The sequence below is a fragment of the Syzygium oleosum genome, unplaced genomic scaffold, assembly GCF_021117445.2.
Source record: "Syzygium oleosum isolate NSW1041296 unplaced genomic scaffold, Sole_v2.1 Sole_v2.05, whole genome shotgun sequence".
NCBI classification, from domain to species: domain Eukaryota; kingdom Viridiplantae; phylum Streptophyta; class Magnoliopsida; order Myrtales; family Myrtaceae; genus Syzygium; species Syzygium oleosum.
Window position 1 is genome coordinate 12,197,158 of NW_026607489.1, and position 16,927 is coordinate 12,214,084.

Consider the following 16,927-nt stretch of genomic DNA (forward strand, 5'->3'; position numbering starts at 1 on the left):
TGATGATTCTTCTGAAGCTCAACCAACCCTCTATTTTCTTATTATCTTGGAGGTCAATATTGGAGGGCCTTGGCATTGGGGATTGGAGTGCAAGAAACCACACAGCGTGTTGAATCAATGTGTGTTTTGGAGGAGTAAGAGTGCACCCCTTACTGATGTTTTGGTAAAATGCAAATGTTGACACGCAAATGAGGCGCCGATGCATTGTCTTGGTCTCAAGGCTGCTTCTTGCTCGAAAGTGGAAGGGGAAGTTTGGCCACGTCTTTGTTTTTTTTTTTCTTTCGATTAGGGTTAACATCCAGTGAGTTTGTGTGTTTTGGTTGTAGCATATGGCATTCGGCAATCTATGAGGACCATTTAAGCAGATGTGGTCCTCACATTTAAGTTGATTGTCTTCCCGTGATGATTGTTGAATGTTTCTTGCAATTGTGAAACAAGCTATAAATTTTTAAAAAAAAGTGGGAAATTGATATCCAAAAAGTTCAATCCAAAAGTCTAAACTAATAAATAGAGGAAAACCATATATTTGTAAAGTTGGTAGCACATGACTCTAGTACCATATATGAATGTCCAAGTCAAAACTTCTAAAGAGGAACCACTTGTATATAAAGAGCATGTAAATTTCATTAACAAGCGATGTGAGATGTTTTGGCACCTACTCATCATATTTTACAAAGGACATTTAATATCCTGGACAATGTCGAAAGGGCATCTAACTATTAAGTTATGCAAAATTAGCTTGCGAGTTTTCATTTATCACGGCAACTTTGGGCCAACTGTTCTTCATTTATGCACATTTCTTTGTTCGTGAGTGCATTATATATTACCAAAGGTCGCGCTCGTGCACGTGCCTTAGATTTTGGTATAATGTGCGTGTATGTAACATCTAATGTCAACCAGAGTTGCGCAAGAAATAGTATTACCACAAGTCTTATCAACATGGTTCGACCATTTCTATCAGACGCTTCTTGGTGTCTTGTTCTTTCGAAAAGCCTCCGCTCGACAATCATCTAGATTGGATCTTGTGAGTGAACAACCAAACCCCTTAATTTGAGAGATGGAGAACTAGACATAAGAGTGGTTCACGCTATCGTTTACCTAAACGTCTGCAACAGAGGGGAAAAGTCAGTCCAAAGGAAAAAAAAGGGGAAGAAGTTGAAAACCCCAGTGATTTGCATGACTCAGATCCGTTTCATCCTTTGACCAAAAAAAAAAAGAAAAAAGATCCGTTTCATCCAATCCGGTGGGCGGGTTTCCATGTGGGTTCCGAGTATAAACTTGGAATAAACTAGGAGACCGATGAACGATAGGTAGAGGTAGAGCTAGCGAGAGAGAGGGAGAGTGTGTGGAGAGACTCGCGTGGTCCTTCCAAGATTAAATGACGTGCGAGATCATCCCTGTCACCTCCCGCAGTGGCCTCGTGCATATATGCTAGTCTCTTCTTTGTCATGGCTGGAGCGAAACACGCCTTGAAAAGATTTTCACAAGATCTTATATCCACTTTTCTCAAGAGAGTGCAAGTGGGTCTTCTTTGGAGCTTGAGGTCTCGGTTTCTTTGCTAGCATTCTCAGTGACCAGTTTCTCTCTTCCTTGTTTTTGTGTGTCCTGCACAAACTGGGTGGACAAGGTGGGGGGGTTTTGGTGGGTTTTAGTCTGTTCATGATGGAAGAGAGCTGTAGAAAAGTGGTGGGCTAGGCTCAAGTTTGCACTTTGTGATTGTTCCACAGATTGTTTTCTTGATTCTCGTTTTCTGAATTCCTTTTGGGTAGTTGGTTTTCGGGATCAAATTACAGAGAATTTTGGGATTCGTTTGTAGAATTTTGAAATTTTAGTGGGAGTCTGATGGCTGGGACTGGAAAAGAATGGTGGGGTTGGAGATGTTTTGCAATGATAGTGATTATATCTCTTGTTGGAGCTTCAGTCTTTGTTTCAGCAAGGGAAGATGGGAGAAAAGAAGGTCCAAGTAGCACAAATGGTGACTCTATAATGGATCTCCCCAAGGCTGTATTCAATTTCTTATGGCAAAAGGGAAAATTGGGTTATACGCGTGTTTGGCCGGTAAGGCAATTCTTCCTTACTTATTTTGGATTGGATTTGGTTGTTTCGTTGTTAGGATCGTGGAAAAATGCGGGAAGTAAAGGGAAAATACTGGAAAAGGATATTTTGAAATGCTCAGCTTTAGCTGAAAGCTCATTCAGTGAGATTAGTACATTTTGGGATGGATCTTATGGTCGATTTAATTGGTTGACTTTTTCTTTTGCTCCAATCGAGTTAGCCAGGAATTTATGTTGATATCCCGAAGGAAACCATAGCCGATAGGTTCTTTATTCTTGTTCTGTTTTTTCTGATTCGGAAAGAAAAGGGAGTACTCAAAGAAGAGTTAAAAGTGCATCAGGCAGCAATATGCGAACTTTGTTGAGTTTTATTTTTAATCAGTTAAGATCATGGATTCCTAAATTAAAGCCATTCGTGGATTGAAAATCTCCCTAAATTATTACACTGTATCCTCAGGAAATGGAATTCGGCTGGAAAATTGTGGTTGGATCGATAATTGGATTTTTTGGAGCAGCGTTTGGGAGTGTGGGAGGAGTTGGGGGTGGTGGCATTTTTGTTCCCATGCTCAATTTGATCATTGGTTTCGATGCCAAGTCTTCAACTGCTATATCAAAATGTAAGACATCGATGAAGTACCATCTGGGACAAATTCTTTGAGCATGAGTTTCTTAATTTTTGCCGAATGTGTCTGACCATGCAACAGGGTCAATAGTCTGTACGATTCAAAAAACCATCCAGGATTGTACTTGCACCAAAAATTTTTGTTTTTCTGGCCAAGCTCTTTCTGAGATTTTTCTCGTTCATTTTAAATCCTAATATTACATTTTGGAAATGTACCGGTCTGAGTTGTTTCATCAGATTGGTCAATGCATTTTAGCTTCATTCCACAAGGCGTATGAATGGATCACAACTCAATGGTGTTGGTTGGATAGACATGTCCAGATGATTTACTTGTTATGTATGTTGTCGAAGTGTGAAAATAAAAGAAACGAGTGGTATGGATACACCTCAGGATGTGTTCTGTTTAATTTAATAGCTCAAACTAATACTATTGTTTGTGTTGGATCAGGTATGATTATGGGTGCAGCAGCATCTACTGTTTACTACAACCTTAAGTTGAGGCATCCCACACTTGACATGCCAGTCATTGACTATGACTTGTCACTTCTTTTCCAGCCTATGTTGGTGCTTGGAATCAGTATCGGAGTCGCCTTCAATGTCATATTTGCTGACTGGATGATCACAGTTTTGTTAATCATTCTTTTCTTAGGTAGTGCTCATCTCAAGTTAAACCTTTTATAGAAATTCTCTTCTAGGGCGAGTATTGTAATTGACAATATTTATATGCAGGCACCTCAACAAAAGCATTTTTGAAAGGTGTCGAAACTTGGAAAAAAGAAACAATACTCAAGAAGGTGATCTATATCCCATCATCTTTATCCTTAACCAGTTTATCTGAGTAGTTCGATACTACTTATTCGTTCTTATCCAACTAATCATTGGTTATCTTTGATTTTCAGGAGGCTGCTAGACGACTGGAAACAAACGGTGAGTTGATCTATCATCCTATTTTAATCTCCATCTCTCATTTGTTGGAACATTTCACTTATGAAACAAAATCAAAACTTTAAAGGTGAAAAAAATGACCCACTGGCATTTTCTGGTTCATACCATTCTTGTACGTGATACATTAAAACCTGAAATGCTGTCGATCTGTTTTTCAATAGGGGATGGAGCTGAGGAAGCGGAGTACAGACCTCTACCGGGAGAGCCAAATAGTGGCAATGAGACAGAAAGCAAGGAAACCAAAAGAACTGAGGTAAGAAAACTCAGATCATTATTTCTCATAGTTAATTGGTGTAGAACTGAATATTATTGCAATCCAGGTTCCTGTTCTGGAGAATGTCCACTGGAAGGATCTGGGGCTTCTTGTTATTGTCTGGGTTGCCATACTTGCATTGGAAATCGGAAAGGTTCCAAATTTAATCTGATTTAGTTGTCAACTTTATTCTGTGTTTTGCACTTAAGACCACAACTGATGCGGTATTTCTATGTTGGGAACAGAATTACACAACCACCTGTTCAGCTCTATACTGGGTTTTAAATCTTCTGCAGGTAAGTAGTAAACAGGTGCAAATTTTTAGGTTTTCCTTCCAGATGAGATTTCTTAACAAAGTCAATAATTTGCTGTTCAGATACCCGTCGCTGTTGGAGTTTCTGGGTATGAGGCTTATAGCTTGTACACAGGGCGGAGAGTGATAGCTTCCAGGGGCGAAGGGGGTGCTGACTGGAAAATACACCAGCTAGTCATGTATTGCGGCTTTGGCATAGCAGCGGGTATGGTTGGTGGATTGCTTGGTCTCGGTGGAGGATTCATTTTGGGCCCACTTTTTCTTGAGCTGGGAATCCCTCCTCAGGTCACTAGTTCTTTCCTTATCATCAAACATGTACAAGATGTAGTATTTTGGTCCCATAGAGAATTATTTAATCTGATTAAAATTCTTCTGATATTCGTGAAAGATGAGTGATTCTTGAGCAAAATGTTCCACTTTGAGAAGCAAGCTAGTTGAGAGACATCTGAGAGAAATGCAAGAGAATTTTCTTGCTTCTTATAGATTACTAGTCGTTTCATGCTATCTTGTGTTTTTATGAAGTCTCGATTTAAATTTCTTCCATTTGTCCTGCAGGTCTCGAGCGCCACAGCCACTTTTGCCATGACATTTTCCTCGTCCATGTCTGTTGTAGAATATTACCTCCTAAAACGTTTTCCAGTTCCCTATGGTATGGCTAGTTTCAAACGCTGTTCTACTTTCAAGGGCAACATTACGAATTGTATACTACATCCTGTGAGATCTGCTCATTGAAATTTCAATATGCTAATCTTTGGTTTGTTCTTTGCAGCTCTCTACTTTGTGGCGGTGGCAACAGTTGCTGCCCTCACGGCCCAACCCATAGTCAGAAGGATAATAGCCATTCTAGGGCGAGCATCTTTGATTATTTTCATCCTCGCCTTCACAATTTTCGTGAGTGCGATATCACTAGGTATGTACCTCGCATTAGACACTGCAAATTGTTTAACTTGAATTCTGTTCTGATTTTGAGATTACTAGGATAAATGTCCACATTCCATCTGCAAATTTAATCCAGTGTTTCTGTTACGAATCGTTCCTCTTTATTTTGACAGGTGGGGTTGGTATAGTGAAAATGATTGAGGAAATAGAGAATCAGGACTACATGGGATTCGACGACTTGTGCTCGGCGGATTCTTGATACGACTATTACTTTTTTTGCTCTCCTCCTTCAGTATTCTACCGGTTCTTCTCTGAACTGAAAACTTATTGTCATGTTATTTGCAATAAATTTTGGTAATTCAGGACAATTACATTGAGTGCCTTTCTAGTTGACAGTCGAAGTTGCTTTCCATTGACCTGCGTTAGCTAAGTCTCAAGCAAAGCCACTGCGGTTTTACGGCTAAGATTACTCTGTGCTGGCCATAACTACACTAATATTTTTATTAGGCGGTTGATTGAGTCTGACATGATTGGTGACATATATGGCGTACTGAATAGATCTTCTCCCAGGATGGCTCTTTGTACATCTGATCGTACAATTTTGTGTCAATCACCATCAGTTTACGTGGAATCAGTTAAACTAAAATGACAAGTTTTAGGTGAGATTGATACCTGAGCCATCTCCATTTTCCATGATTAGGTGTGACAAGACATGTCTAGTTAAAAAATCATTCCTAGTACTTATAAGGAAAAATGATACAAATGACCATTGAATTTTGGCTCAATGTGCAATGTAATTCATAGACTTCTAATTGTTCAGTGTGGTCGCTGAACTTTATTTCAATGTGCAATGTCATCCCTGAACTTTTAATTTGTTCAGTTTGATCCTTGAACTTTAGGTACCTGTTCAATTTGATATTTGGATTATATAAAAATATTCAAAGTTATTCCTGAACTTGAATAATGAAAGAATAACATTAGATATTTTCATATAATTTATAGACTAGATTGAACATATACCAAAAGTTCAGAGATCACATTGAACAAATAAATAATTTAGAAACAACATTGCACGTTGGGCCAAAGTTCATGGACCATTTGTGTAATTATGCCTACTTATTATTACAAGCGCGAAGCCACCATTGACAATGACCATTAGGCTAGTTTCAAAGTTTAAAAAAAATCGATTTGACCTATTCTATTAAAATGAAAAAGACATGAAAAGTACGGTAAGCCAAACCACCTGATTGAACTGCAGTTGCAATTCAGTTTTGAAATACCGGTTAAATGAGATAAGGAGCAAATCCTCAAAACAAGAAATTAGCAACTATTTCTTGCACGGTATTTGGTTCTATAGAGAAAATGAGCACGTTCATATAGGGGTGAGCAACATGGATCGACCGAACCAAGAACCGACCACATCGACTGGTTCTAGGCAGTTCCTGAGAGTATTGGTTCGGTTCCTAATTCCATAAAATTGGAACCGGTGATTTTCAGTCCGGTCCCCGTTTTCTGGGGGAACCAGACCGATGTCCCAATGGACCAGGATAAGTATCAGTGAGAAAGAGGAGGCGGCCCAAGAGTAAAAACCATCCTAATTACAAGGAACTAGATGATGACAATAAAGAATATTCTGAAGCAAGTTCAGATGAGGGAAATCGGTATTCTACACGTGAAGAGGAGGGAGAGATTGAGGAGTTCGAGGTCACCGACAGTGGTGCTCCTGGAACACTGCCAATCAACAAAGCCCAGTCTGATGAAGATGTTTCGTCTGAAGAAGGTGACGAGTATCCATGGACCTCAGAGAGAACTAGGAACAATCATTTGCCCGGTTCCATTGGTCCGCCCGGGAACCGGACCGACGGTCAGGCCCGGTCCCAATACCAAGCGGTCCGGTCCCCAGTTCCAAAAATCGGGAACCGGTCCTTACCGTGAACCGATCACCCCTACGTTCATGTTTTACAAAAGGTCTGACCCACATGTGTCAGCTCTTCTAGATCTCATATAGAAGAGACTTGATGCCTTCTTTGGGTGGATCCATTTTGATTCCGTTCCAAGGCACAACTCAAATGCCTAATAAAGATTCGGTATTACAGAGACTTTCTGGTAAAATATGTAATTCACTGGTCATGACATTTGATTTCTTTCAGACAAATTCTTGTCAAAGACAATCAGAGGACCAAGAATCCTTGCATCTGTGTCGGTGTAAAGTACTATGACCTATGCATTTTTACTGCAACAAGGCACTCTATCCATTGGTTGTACACAGTTAAATGATAAAACGAATGCTAAAATAGTCTTCTTTTCGAAGAAAAGAAAAGATCAGAACCATTCAAGCATCCTCCATTTCTAATTTCTATACTTTCATCACCACATATATTACAATTCATCTTTAGGGCCGTCATTGCTGGATTTCAAATGTTTCGAGATGACCTTCGCCATGTTTTTCAAGCTTGATTTTGCAGAAACCTTTATCTGCAAAAACAGTATATCATGCATCAGATGACTTGAAGCGGCAAAACTAATTAATAAACTTTTCGGGGGACATATATTACCGGATTGGCTTTGTCACTTGCAGGGTAAAATAGGAGCATCGGATAGTCAACCACCTGCGGAGATAAATATACTCTAAATACGCAACTTGCCAAGAAAGAGTGGTAGCTCATTAAGTTATAATATCACTAATGTTAAGTAACACCCCACATTTTTACGAAAGTTCGAACTCTGTTTGCTTTATAAGGACAAGCTGCTTTTAAGAATCACCGTTCGTCTATCATGACATCAGCCATCTCATCTGGCAGCCAAAATGTTTTTGATTCCAAGCATGATTTTATACACACACTTCATCAATAACTCGATATGTAAATTTCCAATGTACTTGGAAAATTCACTATCTTCGATGTATTCTTCGAGAGACTAGTAAATTCTACACATCTTGACAAGAACATGTTAACTACCTGTAATTTTGGATGTTCATTTGCAGAAGCATCGATCCTCGCAAAAACCAAATTATTCAAATCTTTGAAGTGCTTAGCTAACTTCTCTACTTGCTTGCTTGTAGTCTCACAGTTGATGCACCAAGGCGTGTGAACCTGTGAAAGGAGATTTTTACAGCAATGCTTAGAGTTGTTTGCCTTGGCTGTTTCATACTGGTCATTAAAGAAGAATAATAATTGACTGGATCATACTTTGAAATCGCACAAGTGACTTTCATAAACTGTATACAACTAAAAAGCAGGTGTTGGGACTTGCAGTTATCATATGATATGTGCTTCTTGCACAGCCAGATCATCTTTAGATAAGCTAACCAAATGAGTGAAGTAAACTAAGCTATGAAAAATGAAGAACACGTACCTCAAGAAAGACATTCTTGGGACTGTTCAAAACTATGTCATCAAATGTCTTTCCCACAACGACCTGGATGCTTGCCTCATTCAGCTATTAGCAAAATTGAAAGCATGAATTAAATACCATAAGTCATTAGAAAAAACAGATGCATAAGCACAATGTCCAGTAAGCTGATGGCGGGCAAACAAATTAACCTTTAGTACTTCTATAACAAAATGTTAGACTGATTAATATACATAAAACATACAGACAGAGATATTTACTTTTCACGACTCTTGCATGATTGTTGCTGCATTTACGCATGATCATCAAAGCAGGACATTACAAAAGTAGCATAATAAAAACCTTGAAACAACGTGGAGGAAGAGAAGAACTGCTAAGTTGGCAGCTGATTGTGTTATTCGGCATAACCTAGTTTCAGCTGGTTTTGCATTCGAAGAAAATTGCGGTAGTCTAATTGATACATGCAATTGCAAATGGCATATGCAACCTTTATGCTACCAGGCCCCAAGGCTATTATAGACATCAAGTAGATAAGAGCCTAGTGCAAATGACATTAGGGGCTACTGATGCATGGACAGACTTTCCCATAGCTTCTTGGTCATACTAAATAAGCATACTCACGTTGTCTGGTACTGACTGAGACTTGAAGTAAGGAGATAGTGAACCCTGGAGAAATTTTGAGCTGAAATCCTATGAAAGCAAATTCAGATAAACTTCTTAGTCCAGTAGGTAAGGAACATTTTCCAAGAGAAAAACCACAAGAAACAAGGAGGTTACTTCTATATTGGCTGGTGTTGGATCTGTCTCTAACAAATACTTGGAGCTGATTTTGTTATCAAAAGCAGCCACCTAGTTAGGCATGCCACAAGAAAACAAAATTCCATTAATTTGTCGATCCATAACAAAGGTCCGTAGGATTGACCGTGAAGTAATAAGAAACTAACCACGGTGTCGTCTGTGTCTTCAAGTCCATAAAGAGTTAAGAAGGGCTTTGCTAGGTTTTCTTCTGCAATGTCGATATAGATGAACATTATCTATATCCCAAAATGGAGTTAGAAAACCATTGCCACCAAGGGAAAAGGTTTAATTACAGTAAATTATGGTCACTCAAGAGTAAGCTTGGCGATCCATGTCAATATGTCATAATCATGCTTGTGATTCGTATCCATCCATATTAGCATCAAAACCTTGTACCTTTATTTAACAATTCAAATTGTTGGCTTAAGTTGGAAACATGTTAACTTGAATCGGACTAAGTGTTAAGTGTATTGCGTCATGTCAAATGAGCTTTTCTCTTTGTATTGGTGCTTTGCCTCATGTCATGCTGTCAAATGAGTCATGAGAATTCGTATAAGTCGAATTGTGTACCTTTGACTTGAATTTCCTTGCCACATCTTGAAGAGGCTCATGAAGATCCTTGAAGTCTTCAGCCTTAGCAAACACAAAAAGCTGGAAAAGGGATACATGTCACTACATGTCACTGATGAGTCAATAGAGAAATTCTCCGTGGTTATTTTCTCATGCCAAGTGCAGAGCTTAAGAGCTCAACTATGTCAAGATATCAATCAGTGCAGTTGATGCTGAATATTGTATTAAGAATTGATGAAATGAGATTTAACCAAGAACACAGGAAAAAAGAAAAAAACATGGCACACCAAACTCTCCAAGCTTTTAACTGACACATACTTCATATATGGAAATAAACCAAAGCACGATATAGAAAGTAAAGGTTAAGAAAAGGCAGATATTCAAGTCCTTGCAAAACAGCACCTGGAGTTTTATGGGACTGGAGTAAACTCTGATGGAATTAAGCTCAGTCAATTTGGTAACTAGTGGAAATTTGTTATGGTCCAAAAACTGCAGCAGCTTTTCCATTTCAAAGGCTCCTTCTGCATAATCAAATTTTAGTGTACTTGTGAGGTTTGGTTACAATTGTCAGATAAAAGGGGATCGAACTTTGTTTTACATGTATCCTTACCAAAAAAAAAAAACTTTGTTTTACATGTCCACTTTTTATTAACATTGCAGGCACCCCGGAGCAACCATACATGCATTGAGCCTTTATAGGAACACCACAGCAGATTGAGCATTCAGAACTCAACTGTAAAAGAAGTTGCTACCTACCATATCCAGAATATCTTTCTGGCTCACTTTTGACAATGCCCAGGAAAAAGCTAGAAGATTCAATGTCAGGGTAAAGAGCACGGGCAGCCTCAATGTTGCTAACTTCTACAAATTGGATTTCATTGTCAGCTGTTGCTGTTGTAACAAATTCTTCATAAGCAGGGCCCTGGAGGAGAGAATTTTATTCTGGGTAAGAGAAAGTAATGAGAAACAACGGGATCTTTAATTATCAAGCCCGTCAATTAGCAGACAGGAATGACATATAGTTGCAAAGCATCAACACATAAGAACACGTATTAACATATAGTTTTTCTGTTAAAGGTCAATCAAACTAAGGACTGGCGCACATGTAGCCAAACCAAGTAAACCGATGGGCTACAACTTTCAGTGTGGCATCCATGAAACCTCAAGTGGAGTCAAAAGTTAGATTAAGCAAAGTTCAAAGATCAGGTTGTAACTTGCAGCTTATAGTAGAAAGAATGATATTAGGAGAAAAAATGGACAAGCTACAGTCAACTTTACTTCCATATGTCAAACAGTCTGTTTCGTAAAGTAATCCGATCACTTCCATAAAAATGAAATTGTACCTCAAATTTCTCAAATACACCAATGGCAAACATATGATACTTCTTAAGAAACTCTTCTGCTTCAGTCACCGAGTTTATCCTAATAACAGGCACCCCAGTCTTTTTCCTTGCCCAGATCACTATTTCTTCCCTGTTTCATAATCAAATTCAGATAACTCAATACAATCGCCATACAACCATTGCACCAGTCAAGAGAAAGACTATATCGACGTAAATTCCAGCCATATAGCTTAGTAATTACGGCCAATTCCACCAACATGCTAACACAGCAAGGATAAAAAGGAAAAGAACAACATCAGTGAATAAGCTCGTCTGAATGCAAATCCTGTCACAAGTCAAACTGTATATGCAAACAAGTAAATACATAAACAAAGAGAAAGATCATGTAGTGGTGCACTTCCACTAAGGCGAACCTTCAATCAACTAGCAATAATTTATAACAAACAGAAACTACGTGGGGGCCTAAACTAATTTCCACAAAGAAAAATTCTTCCTTCTCTTCTTCCTTTTCATATCACAATGAGGCAATATCATGACTTACACCTGACTAAGTCTACCACTCTGGTCCGATCAAAGGCAGACCATCCGTGCGCACACGGTTTCACACACAGCTGCTTTACCATGTAGTACTAATGCCCGAACAACAGCTAAGAACGAACTGGAAAAACAACTTACGCAGTATATCCACCAGAGTAAACCTGAGAAGTCCCATTGACAAACAGAAGCAAAGTGGGAAAGCCTTTGATCTCGAGGCTCGAAGCCGCTTTAGAATATCTCTCGGCATCGAGCTTGGCCAACACGACCGAACTCCCCAACGCTTTCAATGTGTTTGCAGCCTCCGCAAACTGCGGCATCAATTCGGCACTCCTCGCGCACCACGGAGCATAGCCCAGAACAAGAACATACTCGTTTTGCTCGATCACTCTCTCCGTACTGTCGCTGTTGAGCTCGAGCACTATTCTCTGCGCTCTTGTCAATACCTCAGCACTATTCGCGTGCGTTTCTTGCTGTTGCTCCGCCTCCTCATCTAGAGCCAACAGTTCCTCAATCCCCTCCAAATCTTCATCGTCGAAGCTCTCTTTCTCCACGGGTTCGGAGATCGCGAGACCGAGCAACAGCCATATGGTCAGCGTCAGAAGGGCGAATCTCGAAATGGGTGTTCCCAAGCCCATTGCTTTTTCGCGAAATCGAGGCGAATTCAAGGAAAAAATGAGATCTTGACCCCGTTTTCAGGGTTTAAGATCTTGCAGATCAGTGTATAAGCAAGAAAGGAGGAGAGAGAGAGAGAGAGAGAGAAAGAGAGAGGCAACGGTGGGGAGAGATTGGAACGTGAAGGTTAGTGGCTTTCTCAAGAGCCTTTTGTGCTGAAACGACAATGTTCGATTGCGTTACTAGCGCAGGAAAAGGCGCGATTGGGGCGATTCTTTTATCAGAGAAAGCATGTCATGCTGTCAAAATCTTGTAATGGTGAATCACTTGCCATGTGAACAGGGAAGAATTTACGGTAGAACAGCGGTTCTTGCCTGATTAACCAGAACTTTAAGAAGTAATTTATCCCAGATTTTCTTATTTTGGATGAGGACAGCGTGTCTGTGATCGGATACTGCGCGAGATGTTAGCTTAATTACGAAAATTTGCTTGCTAAATATTGTGACTCGCCAATGAAACCTATGTATATCATCTAGTAATCAGTCCTTACTAAAATATATTATTGTGTAAGTAGTCACATTCCCAAAAAAGAAGTATTCCAGCGTCGTCAAAATATTGGAAACTCGAGCTCAGCGTTTTGGGTTTGGCGTTTGCGATCGGATTTTTAATTCGTGAGTTACAAACGTGAATGTCATTTCCGTTCATAATTAGTTTGCAAATGGTTTATGCCCATAATTAGTAAACTATTGATTAGGGACATGGTTCTAATCAGGTGGCTTTTACGGATTTTAGGGAGTAAGCACGGAAGAGCTTCATTACTTTCCACAGAAAAGAACACATGGTCGACACAGATATGCACATCTAAATGACCTCTCATGGCATTGCCAATATGCCATGTCTAATACCTTATAAGGAAAAATAACGACAGCAATTCTCAACATGAAGACGGTTTTCTTCCAAACACAAGCCATTGGACAATCGGCTACCGCGACTTGCAAGGCGAGAAATGCAGTGAGGAATGTCGCGGAATTCATAGATTCATAGAGGCAATAGGCATCAATTGTATGTGCAGGAATCTTTCTTGAATGTTATGGGCTTGGTACTGGTGGAGTCGATGGTGACCGGACAAGTGATTTGCTTTCGGTGCCTCGTCCTCACGAGCTTCCCGACCACGTCGCCTCGCGAATGGATCTCGAACTGTAGCGTGAAAGGGACGACTATACCTCCAGTTTGCAAAACCGTTAAGCTCGATCCGGCCCCATACAAAGGAACCTTGATCCCTTCCAAGTTCACCAGTACAGAGCGACGGCTCTTTCTCGGTTGATAATACTTCTTCAGCTGCAACCATTCACGTCAAGTCGCAGTTAGCTTAACTGGCACGATCAATCTAGATAGACTACAATTTGAGAATTTGGTACTTCTGCAGAAAGTCAATAATTCGATGGGTTGTAGCTGATCATTTCATTCAAGCAAAGTCTCCTTTCACGGTATTGCCATGGAAATTGTGTAGTTCTATTCACATAGATTGGTATCTTCCTTTGGCCTTTGCTTAATAGCTTACAAATCATAATATCAGCAAAAGTGTATTCAAGTTGAGTCAGTATAATTCACTGCTCAAAAGAAGTGGTTGACTCATCCTTGATTTTCAGAACTTGAGCTCAACTCAATTCGGTGCTCGACTGTCTACTCAACTTCAGCATGATTTTCCAAAACAAATCTGTAGAACTAAACTAAAGTAGGGCTCAAACTGAAAATCAAGCTTGAACTCCAGTTTCATATCGAAACAGATTTCAACAGTGATCTATTTCTATGTACTAAACATATGCTATCGAAAGATGACTACTCAATTAGGTTCCCTAATCATGGAAGTCAAAGTGTTACAAACCTCAAACTTGACTTAATCCTCGAGCTACTCAACCAAAACAAAAATTTTAATCAAGCACAAGTTCAACAAGTTAAGCTCAAGTAGTTCACGAGTATCCTGGCTCAACTCTAGAACCAATTTTGCTGATTAGTCTTGTGGTCTCGCATTTTTAAGAAATCTAAAGAAGCAGGTAATGGAGAAAGTTTTCACCTGTCCAGTGGCAACAGTGATCTCCAAGTACTCGAGATTGATAGGTGTAGAGCTCACATGGATGCCAAATAATGTCGCCGGATTGTAGACACTCATCCTCAGAGATCCATTGAAGGTCAGCATCTTGGTCGCAACCCCAGAGAAATCTGAACCCTCCCCAACATAGAAGTTACTCACCGCCAAGCTCTGCAAAGGAAGTAAAAGCCAGCATATTATCACTACTCCTCTTCCCCTAAATTATGCAGTCTGTGCAAACAGACCTTTCAATCATCAAGGAAGTGAATATCACTTTCCCTGTACTCGTCTTTTGGCAGCGCACATGTCTATCTGTTCTCAGATATCATGTGTGCCGCTACAAGTTATTTACTTTAGTTCTTTTTCTAAACAAAAGATGAGCCTACAAGTAAAAGTAGAAATTCTGGCATAACAACTGTGGACACAGAATTATTTAAAGATTGAACATTGAGTTAAAGGAGAATTCTGACTTAAAAAAGTAAATATTTTTTTTTCCTCGTCATGTCGACAATAGCAATGCAGACAAGAAGTATGTGGAAAAAAATAAAGAATGATGACCAGTTCCAGCTCTAAGGGATATGAACTATGAGTTGAAGACATCTATGGTAATACTTTATTGCTGGTATATATGTCAACTCGAATAACTCACAAGCAAGAAAGGAAGTGATATACCACCACCATAAGATAGATACCGTGAATCTTTAGCTTTGAGCTGTTGAAACTTTTTTCATTGTTCTGTACCTGAACTTTATGTTCAAAAGATCCCAAGGATTTTCCATTCCTCCCTCTTCAGCATTTCCCATAATATAAGGGCGAGGACAGGGGGACTGAATTGCAAAGGTTTTCCGTGTACTTCCCCGCATGGTAAAGTAAATCATATTACATAACTTTAGAGGTAAAGATGCAGATTTATCAGCACTTTTCTTTAACCAAAGAAATCGGCTGTGATTTCTTTAGAAGCTCTAGATGCTATTTATGCTTCACAAACAACCATCTCTTGCTTGGCAATGTGAACACCATGCATGTTTTTTGGGAAAGTGGAAGTAACTTGTCTAGGCAAAAAGCTTGCTCTCCAAATTGCTCATACTCGTGACCACATATGCAGGTTCCTTACCATAATCTTATTCATTTAGGATGGTGGCAGAGCAAAACTTCTGCTTCCACGCAGAAATATAGCCAGACATAAATCTGTGTCAAATTAAGAGACAAAAATTGAAACTATACCTTGACAGTAATCTCCGCTTTGTAAGGCCGACTCGCGCCCCAGATGATCAAACAAAACACGGTGAACAGAACCACGAAGCTGCACAGAGCGATTAAGGCCTGGAACCGTCTCATAAATGCCTTCTCCTCTAATTCATCATAAGACCCCTCTTCCAAAATCACATTACACTCAGGCCAACCCTTATCGTTCCTCTTCCTGCCTCCCTTCCTCCCCGAAGAGGACCTGAAAATCCCCGAGAAACGACTGTACGAAGAGTTCCTCGAGTGTCGCCCGAACGAGGGGTGGGAGGGGGACTCCATCGGGCTATGCGACATCGGAGTGGCGTGCATTGACGAGGACTTGTCCCCATCATGAGAGTCTCTCGAAGGGCTTTGGACATAGTACACAGGACGTTTCGGAGACCTCGAAGGTGAGGACGGTGCTAAACTTGTTATGTCAGACTCAGATTTTGTTGAGAGCATCATTTCCGTATTTTAATCTGGGCCTTTATCGGTATGTATGAATCCCCTCAGAAAACTGCAGAAAGACTCGAGATGGCCTTTATCTTTTCACCACTTTGCAGCATTCATAACAGCTGCAAGAGATCAAATTTCCAAATCCAGCTAAAGGTCAGTAGTCAATACACTCATCTTCTAGACTACTCACAAATCATTCGACCGAAAACGACTTGCATTCATGCCAAAGCGAGAACTTGAAAGGATTAGATCATAAAGGAGTGAAATTTCCCAGCTGGGTCGAATTCAAGAAGCGCACAAGTCGTTTCTTGAAGTGGCCTAAAGCACCAACATGGGCAAGCAACACACAAGAGGGGACAGATCTCCACAAAGGAACATACAAGAATAACGAGAAGATAGAGAGAGACAGACAGCAAATCATTACCACATGATTTAGCCAAATTCCTTCGAAGAACTTCCTGATGCATCACCCTCATGCTCCAAATTCCTCGAGCTAGAGAGGCTGATGATAATAAAGGACGAGAGGTGCAGAAGAGGACGTCAAGAGCAAATCATTCAACACACACCCTCTCTCTCTCTCTCTCTGTTTCTCGCTGAATGTGCCGTGCATGAGAGTTGGAAAGAGAGTTTTTTTCTCAACGGCCAAGGAACACAGAGTCCCACGTAACGCTTTGTAGAGAAAGCAGCAACAGTTGCGCAGCCTCGGCCTCAGGCCCGGGCTCCGAGCCTACGTCAGCGGTGTCGGCAGCGGACCAAGTGTCGGTAGCTACATAGTATGGAAAATGTTGAAATGGTGGTGTCCATAATTTGCCAATTTTTTTTATCATTTCATGTGATTTGGATATGCTTATGAAGTTTGGCACAGAAAAAAATCAATAGAA

At 40.1% G+C, this 16,927-nt stretch overlaps 3 protein-coding genes across 6 annotated transcripts; 1 reads left to right on the plus strand and 2 right to left on the minus strand.

The window, feature by feature from the left end:
* The first annotated feature begins 1,284 nt into the window (after positions 1-1,284).
* Positions 1,285-5,434, plus strand: LOC115678401 (sulfite exporter TauE/SafE family protein 3-like). Its single transcript, XM_030601788.2, has 12 exons — positions 1,285-2,058; positions 2,512-2,671; positions 3,125-3,325; positions 3,406-3,470; positions 3,576-3,603; positions 3,783-3,874; positions 3,942-4,028; positions 4,120-4,170; positions 4,251-4,472; positions 4,743-4,836; positions 4,957-5,097; positions 5,240-5,434. Exons 1-12 carry the CDS (start codon positions 1,843-1,845, stop codon positions 5,323-5,325), a joined length of 1,443 nt encoding a protein of 480 aa, XP_030457648.1. The 5' UTR covers positions 1,285-1,842; the 3' UTR covers positions 5,326-5,434.
* Positions 5,435-7,266: 1,832 nt separating this feature from the next.
* On the minus strand, positions 7,267-12,543 carry LOC115678337 (protein disulfide isomerase-like 1-6). Of its 3 annotated transcripts, none has more exons than XM_030601698.2 (12): positions 11,804-12,542; positions 11,129-11,258; positions 10,542-10,707; positions 10,188-10,306; positions 9,786-9,866; positions 9,362-9,451; positions 9,195-9,266; positions 9,039-9,107; positions 8,421-8,504; positions 8,024-8,158; positions 7,622-7,675; positions 7,267-7,541 (listed from the first exon to the last, which is right to left on the minus strand). In XM_030601698.2, exons 1-12 carry the CDS (start codon positions 12,298-12,300, stop codon positions 7,446-7,448), a joined length of 1,593 nt encoding a protein of 530 aa, XP_030457558.1. In that variant the 5' UTR covers positions 12,301-12,542; the 3' UTR covers positions 7,267-7,445. The 3 variants fall into 3 exon arrangements, with proteins under 3 accessions (XP_030457558.1, XP_030457559.1, XP_056167455.1); XM_030601699.2 differs by having other exon boundaries at positions 8,421-8,501; positions 11,804-12,538; XM_056311480.1 differs by lacking the exon at positions 8,421-8,504 and having other exon boundaries at positions 11,804-12,543.
* A 520-nt stretch (positions 12,544-13,063) lies between these two features.
* Positions 13,064-16,678, minus strand: LOC115678338 (uncharacterized). 2 transcript variants are annotated; one of them, XM_030601700.2, is made up of 4 exons: positions 16,471-16,678; positions 15,591-16,165; positions 14,352-14,537; positions 13,064-13,615 (listed from the first exon to the last, which is right to left on the minus strand). In XM_030601700.2, exons 2-4 carry the CDS (start codon positions 16,053-16,055, stop codon positions 13,334-13,336), a joined length of 933 nt encoding a protein of 310 aa, XP_030457560.1. In that variant the 5' UTR covers positions 16,056-16,165; positions 16,471-16,678; the 3' UTR covers positions 13,064-13,333. The 2 variants fall into 2 exon arrangements, with proteins under 2 accessions (XP_030457560.1, XP_056167457.1); XM_056311482.1 differs by having other exon boundaries at positions 16,474-16,677.
* Between the last annotated feature and the right edge of the window lie 249 nt (positions 16,679-16,927).

Bases quoted from the DNA above. Each gene is read 5' to 3' on its own strand.
- LOC115678338 (XM_030601700.2), bottom strand. From the start codon at position 16,055: ATGATGCTCTCAACAAAATCTGAGTCTGACATAACAAGTTTAGCACCG. The intron at 14,538-15,590 runs GTATAGTTTCAA...CTTCCTTTGCAG, and splicing joins AAGCGGAGATTACTGTCAAG to AGCTTGGCGGTGAGTAACTT. The intron at 13,616-14,351 runs GTGAAAACTTTC...GAATGGTTGCAG, and splicing joins TCACTGTTGCCACTGGACAG to CTGAAGAAGTATTATCAACC.
- LOC115678337 (XM_030601698.2), bottom strand. From the start codon at position 12,300: ATGGGCTTGGGAACACCCATTTCGAGATTCGCCCTTCTGACGCTGACC. The intron at 11,259-11,803 runs GTAAGTTGTTTT...ATTATGAAACAG, and splicing joins TACTCTGGTGGATATACTGC to GGAAGAAATAGTGATCTGGG. The intron at 7,542-7,621 runs GTAATATATGTC...CTGTTTTTGCAG, and splicing joins CAAGTGACAAAGCCAATCCG to ATAAAGGTTTCTGCAAAATC.
- LOC115678401 (XM_030601788.2), top strand. From the start codon at position 1,843: ATGGCTGGGACTGGAAAAGAATGGTGGGGTTGGAGATGTTTTGCAATG. The intron at 3,326-3,405 runs GTAGTGCTCATC...ATTTATATGCAG, and splicing joins GTTAATCATTCTTTTCTTAG to GCACCTCAACAAAAGCATTT. The intron at 4,171-4,250 runs GTAAGTAGTAAA...TTTGCTGTTCAG, and splicing joins GGGTTTTAAATCTTCTGCAG to ATACCCGTCGCTGTTGGAGT.